This window comes from Trichogramma pretiosum, unplaced genomic scaffold, assembly GCF_000599845.2.
Source record: "Trichogramma pretiosum strain Unisexual culture from Peru unplaced genomic scaffold, Tpre_2.0 scaffold3, whole genome shotgun sequence".
Lineage (NCBI taxonomy): Eukaryota > Metazoa > Arthropoda > Insecta > Hymenoptera > Trichogrammatidae > Trichogramma > Trichogramma pretiosum.
Genome location: NW_019641698.1, coordinates 492,570 through 503,882, shown reverse-complemented (window position 1 = coordinate 503,882; position 11,313 = coordinate 492,570). Strand labels below are relative to the sequence as shown.

The 11,313-nt window shown below is 32.6% G+C and overlaps 2 protein-coding genes across 3 annotated transcripts in view; both read right to left on the bottom strand.

The window, feature by feature from the left end:
* Positions 1-1,506: 1,506 nt before the first annotated feature.
* Positions 1,507-3,726, bottom strand: LOC106652883 (zinc finger protein 99-like). Its single transcript, XM_014372044.1, has 3 exons — positions 3,564-3,726; positions 3,384-3,486; positions 1,507-3,309 (listed from the first exon to the last, which is right to left on the bottom strand). The coding sequence occupies exons 1-3, from the start codon at positions 3,596-3,598 to the stop codon at positions 1,675-1,677; spliced, it is 1,773 nt and encodes a 590-aa protein (XP_014227530.1). The 5' UTR covers positions 3,599-3,726; the 3' UTR covers positions 1,507-1,674.
* A 1,187-nt stretch (positions 3,727-4,913) lies between these two features.
* LOC106652945 overlaps positions 4,914-11,313 on the bottom strand; it is a 39,310-nt gene continuing 32,910 nt past the window's right edge. For both annotated transcript variants that reach the window (XM_014372147.2, XM_014372146.1), the window contains exon 3: positions 4,914-6,404. In XM_014372147.2, coding sequence (XP_014227633.1) covers positions 6,076-6,404 — 329 coding nt within the window. In that variant the 3' untranslated portion in view covers positions 4,914-6,075. The remainder of the gene's footprint in view (positions 6,405-11,313) is intronic.

Genomic DNA, 11,313 nt, shown 5'->3' with positions numbered 1-11,313 from the left:
ATTATCTGCTTCATTGATTAACAATTAAACAATACAGGAAACGTTTTCAAATGTTTTTATAAAAATGAAATTTTAGGCATTATATTACTATGAATTTAATTTACAAGAATTGAACACTTTTTAGAATTTGCTTTGCAACTTTTTGGAATAATACAATAAAATTCTCGATGGTTCTAGTTCATTCTACATATCAATTAATATGATTATATGATTATATTTTTGTCAAGTTCACGATCAAATTTTGTAATAATCTACTGAGCATGTAGTAGCTCCTATAGTAAAAATTATAGTTGAGCTAATTTTAATAATTTATCTTATTAAATTAACCGAGATTTATTAATGACATACTAACAATTCATAGTGAAAAAAGAATGAAGAAAAAGCTGGACAATTCAGATAAGAACGAAGCGCGTAATTGAGATCTTAAGTAATCTTGAAAGTCTGGCGACAGAACTTACTTACTTCGCGAAAATACTCAGACGCGAGTAAGAAAATACGTAACAGCTGCTCTGCAAAATAGAGAAATTCATACCGTTTGCACAGCGGATGCCAAGGAGCTTACGGTCTCGAGCTGTCAAGTGGCAGATAAATCTGGAAAAGTTAATTGTCAAATTAATCTCAATCATCGAATATCCTTTCGTGAGAGATTATTTGCGGTGTTTACTTCGTTCGAGTTTCTTGGGTTTTTACTCGCATCTTGGGTTTTGAGTAAATTATCTCGTATTATCTATTGCATCTCGCTGTTCAGAATTTAGGTGGGATAAAATATATATTTCGATAATCTCTAAAAAGCTCATCAGGAGCGTACAATTGAAAGAAAAAAAAATTATGAAATTTTAAGGAAAAATTAATCTTCCCATGAACAGTTTTTGAACATTTGAAATATGGATTTTTTATTAAGAATACAACCGTCGTAGTCGGCTATCATGTAAACATTACAAGTTAAATTTTTCTATACCTCCTCGAGGGAGCTCTGTGATAAGTTCAATAATTATTTTTTGAAGCAGACCTTACAGTATAATTTAAGCGTATGTTTTTCCTCGATTTTTCGTTTTTTCGAGGATCATAGTATAGTCTTTTGGATCAATGGAAAGTGATTATTAAAGTAATGTAGATTTTATTAGCATTTTATAATAAAAAATGGGAATAACAATATTTATTGGAAGAAGCTGAAGGTTTTACATTTTAGAAAGTCTACCATAATTTCAATATGCTGTAGGTTTGACTAAATGTTATCATTTAAATGATACAGCTTCAAATTATTTAATTAAAAGATATAAAATTGATTAATTATGTGATATTAACGTTCAATCGACACATACTTCCAAATTCTCTTCAGAAATTAAATTTGTATATGTTCCAAGTAATTATGGTTTAATTATATTGTTATACTATTCATTAATAATTTAATTTAAAAAAATAAAAGTTTATTTCGTTATTTTTGAGAAGACTTGACTCCAATTATTGGAATTTCAATTTAATATGTTTTCTTGAAAATATCGCACGATGTTTATTCTTCTGAGCGTCGAATCGATGTGAATTTTTATTTCATTTCGAAAGACTTTTTGCACATATCACAGTTGTGAGGGTTTCGATCATTATTCATTGAATCCAAATGTATTTTCAGATTAATTTTTAGTTTAAAAGTCTCATGGGCTTAATCAATGTTTGTTTTCACAATTGCCTTTTACGTGAACGTTTTTCTACAATGTCACACGGGAAAATAGTAATATGCTCAAAATCGATATGACGTTTCAGATTACTTTCATGTTTAAATCTCTTTCCACACGTGTGACATGGGTATGTAATACAATTATGCATCGAAACAATGTGGGTCATTATAGACTTTTTTTTTTTATATGACTTCAAGCATATATCGCAATAATATTTTCGACCACTGTGTTCTGAATCAACGTGGGCTGTGAGAGCACCCTTTTGTGTAAATCTCTTTCCACACGTATAACATAGGTATGTAATACAATTATGCATTGAAACAGTATGGGTTATTAAAGACATTTTATGTTTATATGACTTCAAGCATATATCGCAATAATATTTTCGACCTCTGTGTTCTGAATCAACATGGGCTTTGAGATTATCCTTTCGTTTAAATGTCTTTCCACAAGTTTGACAGTGGTAGTTGACACGATTATGCACTGAATTAATGTGGGCCATTAGAGAACTTCTGTGTTCATATGACTTTTCACAATCATCACAATCGTAAGAGATACCGTTATGCATTACATCAATATGTTTCTTAAGAGAAGGTTTGGTTTTAAATAACTTTCCACAAGTGTGACATGGATAATAGATACTATTATGCACTGAATCAATATGTACCTTGAGATAATATTTGCTTTTAAATGCCTTTCCACAATCATCACAAGGGTAAGAGGTACAATTATGCACCATATCAATATGTACCTTAAGAGAAGTTTTGCTTTTTAATGTCTTTCCACAAATATCACAATTGTAAGAGATACAGTTATGCATTACAACAATATGTTTCTTAAGAGAAGTTTTGCTTTTAAATGTCTTTCCACAAATATCACAATTGTAAGAGATACAGTTATGCATTAGATCAATATGTTTCTTAAGAGAAGCTTTGGTTTTAAATAACTTTCCACAAGTGTGACATGGATTAGAGATACGATTATGCACTGAATTAATATGTACCTTGAGATAATCTTTGCTTTTAAATGCCTTTCCACAATCATCACAAGGGTAAGAGATACATTTATGCACTGAATCAATATGTACCTTGAGATAATCTTTGCTTTTAAATGCCTTTCCACAATCATTACAAGGGTAAGAGATACACTTATGCACTATATCAATATGTCTTTCCAGACTTTGTTTTGAAGAAAATTTTTTCAAACACAACTTGCATTGCATAGATTGTTTTCTTTTCTTTACTAGAGGACACATTTTCATTTTCTGTCCGTTGAGTTGGCCTCCAGTATTTGAATCTATAGTTTTCTGAGTATCACTAAGAAACCTTTTCTTGACTATTTCCTCAGTTTCAATTTGAATCGAGGAATGTGATGCAAAATCATCGCTAATTTTAACATCTTCATATTGATCAGACCGATGAGACCAATCGTTTGCTTCATCGGACACTGATAAATTCACATCGGTTTTCACATCCGGGTACGCCAATTCTATTTTCATTTCTTGGTTAGGTTGTTGAAATTTATGAGTTTCTTCGTTCACTTTACCAGGTACTAATAAACTGCACTCAAACTCTACTTTGGCTTCTTCGTTAAGTTGAATATTATTCATTCCACTGTATTCTTCAAGTGTGTGAATCTGTTATCAAAATAAAATCGTATGAATATATTTTGTAAAAAAATTCAATCAATTGCATTTATCATTCAACTTACGGAATTTACTTGCGCATATTTCGAATTTTCAGTATCGAACGCTTGATCTCTCGTATCATTATAGGCATTTTCGTTATGGTACCCATCATTAGATTCTTTTACTCTGAAAATATCAATAAAATTAAAAAAAAAATACAATTATACTCATATAGTTATTTTAATTTGCACAATGACGATTACTCGACAGCAAAGTTGAATGGACCATTAGACTCCATTTTATTGAATTTAAGACTAGTCCTTGAATAACTTTATTTGCATTAAATGCAATGAAAATTATTTAGTGTTACAAATCATGAAATCGAAATGGCAACGTGTTATCGTGAGCAAAAGAAAGAACTAATCAATCCCGAGTGCTCGAAGTGTTTACAAATATTGAATAGAATTAGTACCAGCAGATGAAGTCAAGGTGGTAGAAATGTTATCAGCAAACGATAGCTATGACTCGAAAGTGTAATATCTTAGAGTTGTTCTCAACATATTTAAAAATAGCCAAGCTGAGATTACACTCGATCAAAAGTTAGAGATCGTGCTATTTCTAAAAATTGAATAAAAGTTCTTTCGATTTCAAACCTTTTTTTTGAGCGGTAAAGTAATTGTAAAACAAGTTGTTGATATTAAACATTTTTTATTGTTCTCGATTCTTATACATGTAAGCACATGACATTATGCATTTTAAAGTATTGATAAGTTATTACCCACTGTATAAAGTAGCGACTGAATCATCTTTTCTATATAATTTAACATAATATTTATAAACTTTCTCACCGCATCATTGACTATTTTTTGGATCCGTATTAACAATAACTTTATTTTTAACAATTTTATTTAACAACAAATACGACGTACACGTTAATCAGAAATGTTTTCAAAACTAATATTTATCAATTACAAAACAATTTCTGGTATTTTTTTTCTAAAAATATATACTATTTGCGATAGATAAATTATATAGAACGCAAATTATTGTGCATATAAACAACAAATTTTCTATCATATTTACAATTAGTGTGAGTTAGTAATATTACATTATTTTATACTCTAGATGAGCTTCTTTAGAAGAAAATGATGATTTTTCAATTGTGACTTCAATCCGAGCACTGAAATCATTATAGTAAAATATGCATAATTGCAACTTTTTATGTATCTAAGTTAAGCTATATTATTTTAAGCTATAGATTCTTTTTGGATCCTACATTTAACTTTATCAAGTTGAATACGATGGAAAACTTAAATAAACTAGACGTGGACTTTTTTTAATACAGCTGCAACATTCAAATATATATAAACTTAACAAACTGCAGTTATGGACATGACTACTCTTTATTGTAAAAAAATGTATTTAGCCCAGAAAATTTGGAAAAAGAAATATTCAAATACTTTCAAATTTGATTTTTAAAACACCAAAATACCATTCATCGATCAACGACGAAAATTACGAGATCAAATTTGCATTGTTAAGTGATGAAAAATTTTGCATTTTAAAATATACCACATTGGAATTAAGTTGGTAAATTTATATTCATTAAATTAAATTAAATCATCCACCAAATTATCTCAAATAAAAATTACAGCTTTCTAGTAAATTCCCTTATTGAAATTCAAATGAACTATTAGATGGCGTAATTTGCTCAAGCATCAGCCAGTCGCGTACGAGGCAAAAAATTCTAGTTTGAAATAAATAAATTGCTTAGTATTATATCTATTAAATATCAGATGGTATTACTGGCTACTAAAATTTTAAATTCTTTATAAATATAAATATTTATTATAAATTATGTTACACGTTCTAACGACTGATTAAATGGTTTTAGTTCTCTTACTATTCTTTTCTGTCAACATCTATGAAAAAAGCACAATCTCATTTAAATAACTACTTAATTTTGGTTAAATCAATCATTTATTAAACAGTTCAACTACTTAACAAGTACTTTTTTTGTAGAAAAGGCTTAAAAAGTGTGACAACATAAGGACGATTTGTTAATTCGTGATAAACTTCGCAAATGTTTTAAAAAAGTTAGCTTATAGCACAGAAAATGATATAAATCACTCAATTTCGTTATGATTTTTTAATTGTCTTTTAATGACAATTGTTCCGTAAATTTAAAATTGTGCTCTCATGACTTCGTGCTTGGTACAGTATAAAAAAGTTCAATTCAATTGACACTCGTAAAAATATATATAAAATTGGTCGTCGTGTGTAATTATAGAGTAAAAAAAACTATTGAATGAAAGTTTTTATTATATATAAAATAGAAATTAAACTTAATCGATATCTCTAATTAAAGACTCATTTCTTAAATACTAATCTAAGACTGAATGCAAGATAATCAAAAGCAACTTTAGTACGTCACAAGTTTGTATGAGTTCACACGAATTACATTGATCTGCATCAAAAGCTCTGGATTTCGTTTTCACGTTGTAACTTTACTTCCAGTGCGCATACGTTATTGTAAAGATTGTATAATAACAAAGTTTATGGCAATTACACATTTATACTTAACTAGCGATCTTAAGTCTATTGGACTAGCTTGCTGTCTACGACACGATGAGTTTTTGATCTTCTTGATAAAAAAAAAAAAAAAACAAAGTTGGAAAACAAAAATTTTCCCCCTGAACGATCATACATACGAATGGTCGAAGCTTATACGAATTATTTCTCCCGCGAGCGCCAAGATGTACGAGTTCTTCTCTCTCACTCGACGAAGTATCGATTGTAACCGAGCACGGGGAGGATCGAGAACAGAAGCAGCTGGAGAATAAACGTCGACGAGGCCACGGTCGCCGCCGTGTTGTGGCAGCTCTCCCTCGTGACCAGCAGCTGGAGGTTTCTTCGCTCGAGCAGCTTGCGAATGCCACGCAGGTCGTTCTTCGGCAGTCGATGCTCGCGACCGAGCAGCAGCGAGAACATGTGGCCCTCGCCGCCCCGGGTGCAGAAGGTGACGACCATGTGCGACGCCACGGCCTTCATCACGTGCACCGTGCCCACGAACTGCTTGTACGTCGACTTGTGGGTCAGCGTTCCTGTTGAAAATAAAATTGGTTCATTTTATTACATTTATTTGCATCGTTTACTGTATAATTTTGCTGTATCATCATAAATTGAAAGTAAAATTAAAGTCCTTCAAAATCGTCTAAGAAACCAAGTTAAATCAATCGATAGATTATAAAAATTTATTGGCCAATTTGCTCAATGAAAAGTAAAAAAAACATGTTTTATAATTATTACTATTTAAACATACAATTTTAAAACTATCTTTTGTACTTTTTTATACTTGTGGTAACTATCAAAGCCCTCATAATTTTCTATCCTTTCCTTAATTTTAATTATCAATCAATAATTAATCTTATTTAAATACTTCAAATATAATTTTTTGGATTTTTAAAAATCAGCTACCTTAAGTGGGTAGTAAATAAAGTTTGCATGAGGCGGCAATTCGTCTGATCCGCCATTGCAAGTTAGCCCTTGTTCAAATTAGGAAGGCAATGTATAAACAGATAAATCAGTAACTTAAGGTGGCACATCAGTAAAACGGGTCGACAACAGATATTCATGAAACTTTGCAGAAATGTTTAAAGTGCCCTTGATATTCTATAGAAATTTCAGCATGGGTTACCGTACTAATTATTGAGAACGAAGCCGTTGAAGTTAGCAAATTTAACATGGGCTCTTATGGGAGGCCATCATAATTTCATACATTTTAAGCTATCATTTTTTTATTAAACAACAGATCTTAACCCAAAAACGAATATGTTATGCTTCAAGTCACTACCGTTCGATTGGTATGTTAAAAATTACCCCTTACCGTACTAACTAATGAGTAATTAAACAAAATGGGCGTAAAATTATTGATTTCGAATAGTGCGAGCAGTTGTCTACCTAATGCGAGAAAGAGACAGACAGACGCCTCGCTGTACTATTGTTATGATTACTGACGAGCTATCGAAAATCTGACACCGGATTTGGAAAGTTCAGTAAATTTTGCGTAGAATATGCTTACTCGCAAGATCTCCAGACCCCAGTTTCAGCAAAAGTACAAAGGTTAAAAAAAGTATTAAAAATGTGTCCGTCCCGGACTTAATGGGTTAAATTACATTTGTACATTAAGCTAGGGTTTATGACAAGATTTTAGATTTTCGGATTACTTCCGTAGTAGGTATATATTTCTATCTCTTAGCCCCCTCAAGTTGGTGACAAAAAAAGTTTGCCCAAGGACGGTAATTTTTCAAATCCGACATCGCTAGTAATTAGAACAGGTTGGAATTATAAAAGGAATTATATTAATAAACCGATAAATTATTTGTCAACAATATTATCATAAATGATTTTCACATCGTCCACTCGACACACACCGATCATATTCGAGTAAAAACAAATTAGTTTGAATATTGTCTTTCTCAATGAAACAAAACAATACAATTCCAAAACGCAAATTATACTCGTTCAATTTTCGTGGCACTATAACTTGTGAGTAGAACGTTTATTTTAAGCTCCAAAATGAATAAAAGTGAGCAGAAATCCGTAGAAGTTGGCTCAAAGGATAATTTCAGTGAACCCAACATTGCTGTTCCAGACGAGAAACAACACATTTGTGATATTTGTCAGGAGTCATTTTTACTAAAATCAAGCATGATCACACACCGAGATACAATTCACAATAGACGAAAAGATTTTGCATGTGACAAATGCGAAAAGAAATTTGGATATGAACGTCATCTATTTTCCCACCAAAAGACAGTGCACGAAGGTCGTAGAGATTTCACATGCGACAAGTGCGAAAAGAAATTCGGACACAAATCAAATTTGCTTCGTCATCAAAGGATAGTTCACCAAGGTCAGAAAGATTACGGATGTGACATGTGCGAGAAGAAATTTGCGGACCGAAGCAATTTGATCATACACCAACAAATAGTCCACGAAGGTAGGAAAGATTTCGCATGCGACAAGTGCCAGAAGAGGTTTGGACAAAAATCGAAATTGATTGAACACCAAAAGACAGTGCACGAAGGTCGTAGAGATTTCGCATGCAACAAGTGCGAGAAGAAATTTGGGCACTTAAGCCATTTATTCTCCCACCAAAAGACAGTGCACGAAGGTCATAAGAATTTCGCATGCGACAAATGTGAGAAGAAATTTGGAAAAAAATCGGATATGTTAAATCACCAAAAAACAGTTCACGAAGGTCACAAAGATTATACTTGCAATATATGCGAAAAGAAATTTGGACGAAAATCGTATTTGCTTTGCCATCAAAAGATAGTCCACGAGGGTCGTAAAGATTACGCATGCGACTTGTGTGAAAAAAAATTTGGGCTTAAGTCGAATTTGCTCTCTCACCAAAAGAAAGCCCATGAAGGTTGTAGAGATTACTCATGTGATAAATGCCAGAAGAAATTTGGGTCTCGAGGCAATTTGATACAACACCAAAAACTGTTCCACGAAACTCGCAAAGAGTTTACATGTGATAATTGTGTAAAAAAATTTGGGCATAAATCGCATTTGCTTGAACACCAAAAAAAAGTTCACAAAGGTTGTAAAAAAAGCATGCCACTAATGCGAGAACTAATTATTATTGGCAATTGTAAATATGAGTTGATTCTTATGGATATACAGAATGAGGAATAAATATACAAACCCTTGGAAGTCTCACAATTTAGTAGTTTAAATGTCAAAAATATTATCATAAATGATTTTCACATCGTCCCTTGACACACCGATCATATTCGAGCACAAATTAGTATGAATGTTGTATTTCCTAATGATACAAGCTTGTACAATTCCAAAACGTAAATTTTACTCGTTCAATTTTCGTGACACTATAACTTATAAGTAGAAGGATCCATCGTTTATTTTGAGCATGGATTATTTATTTTCGAACATGGATAAAAGTGATCAGAAATCCGAAGAAGTTGGCTCAAAGGATAATTTAAGTGAACACAACATTGCTGTTCCAGACGAGAAACAATATATTTGTGATATTTGCCCGGAAGCATTTATATTAAAATCAAGCATGATAACACACCGAGATACAATTCATAATGACGAAAAAAATTACGCATGCAACAAGTGCGAGAAGAAATTCGAGTTCCGAAGTCATTTGAGTAGACACCAAATATCAGAACACAAAAGCAGCAAAAATTTTGCATGTGATAGATGCGAGAAGAAATTTGAGAAAAAATCGAGTCTGTTTAGGCATCAAAAATTAGTACATAAAGATCGCGAAGATTATACATGCAATAAGTGCGAGAGGAAGTTTGAAAATAAATCAACTTTACTAAAGCACAACAAAATATTCCACGAAGTTTTCAAAGATTACTTATGTGAAAAGTGCTCGAAGAGATTTGGAAATAAACAGAGTTTACTCGTACATATAAAAAAAATCCACGAAGGTCACAAAGATCGCGTAGGCGACAAGTCTGAAAAGAAGTTCGTAAAAAAAGTACATCTGCTTTTCCAACTAAACAAAGATCGCGAAGATTTCCCATTCGACAAATGTGAGAAAAAATTTCCACATAAAGATTTGTTCGGGCACCAAAAGACAATCTACAAAGGGCAGAAAGATTTTCCATGTGACAAATTTGAAAAGAAATTTGGCCAAAAAAAACATTTGCTCTCCCACCAAAAGGTAGTACACGAACTTTGTAAAGATTTTGCATGTGACAAGTGCGAAAAGAAATATGGACACAAATCTACTTTGTTCTCACATCAAAAGATGATCCACGAAGGTCGCAAAGATTATGCATGTGACAAGTGCGAGAAGCTATTTGGAGTTAAGAAGCATATACTGATTCACCAAAGGACAGTCCATGAGAGTCGGAAAGATTACGCTTGTGACAAATGTGAGAAGAAATTTGGACAAAAACCACATTTGCTTGTGCACCAAAAGACAGTACACGAAGGTCGCAAAGATTACTCATGCGATAAGTGCGAGAAGAAATTTGGGGGGCAATGCAATTTGATTAGGCACCAACAGACAGTACAGGCAAACCCCGTTATCCGCGGATTCGTTATCCGCGATTCTTCGTATCCGCGGTACCCCTATTTGTGACCCAACTTCAGTATCCGCGGTTTTTTGTTTTCGTATCCGCGGTTTTTTTCTGGAGGTTAACATTTTGTGCGGTCAAATTAAAAAATTTTTTTATTAATTTTTATTTAATTATGTCTCGACCAACACCAAAAATAAACAGTTTCAATCGAAAACAAGCACGATAGAAAAGTTCTTAAATTTGGTCGAACAGATCAAAATTCTCGACGCGTTGGCATCTGGTGAAAAAGTTGCTACAATCGCAAGAAGATTCAACGTCAACGAGTCTTCGATCAGAACAATCCACGACATCGAAAAAAAAAACTCGAGAGAGTGCAAAATCTTTGGGGAAACATGCAGAACAATGCAAGATAAATCATAACTAAAATTTTAGCTGATGCAGAACAACTCATTGAACGAGCCATAAATCATGATCCAATAATGACTCGTAGCCTTCAATTCAAGCAAGATATAACAAAATCATTGCAGTGTTATGAAAGTTTATACAAAGAGTTGATGCACAGAGCAAAGCAAAAAAGTTTAACTAAGTATTTTACTCGAAAATAAATAAATACTTTGATTTTTCATAAAAAAAAAAGGTGTTTTACTCTTTCGTACATTGAAATTTCAGATAGACGAGGAACCGAACCCCCCTTTTCCCATAAGAACAATGCTTCGGTATCCGCGGTTTCGGTATACGCGGTACTTTTTCGGAACCGAACCCCCGCGGATAACGGGGTTTGACTGTACACGAAAATCGCAAAGATTTCTCATGTGACAAGTGCAAAAAGAAATTTGGACAAAAAGCACATTTACTCTCCCATAAAATAATACACGAAGGTCGCAAAGATTATGGATGCAATAACTGCGAGCAGAAATTTGGAAGAAAATCGGATTTGTTAAAGCAC

What these genes read in the sequence shown, in the direction of transcription:
- LOC106652883 (XM_014372044.1), bottom strand. Translation starts at nt 3,598, where the DNA reads ATGGAGTCTAATGGTCCATTCAACTTTGCTGTCGA. An exon ending in CCATTCAACTTTGCTGTCGA is followed by an intron (nt 3,487 to 3,563) that starts GTAATCGTCATT and finishes TGATATTTTCAG; the next exon opens with AGTAAAAGAATCTAATGATG. An exon ending in AATATGCGCAAGTAAATTCC is followed by an intron (nt 3,310 to 3,383) that starts GTAAGTTGAATG and finishes TTTTGATAACAG; the next exon opens with ATTCACACACTTGAAGAATA.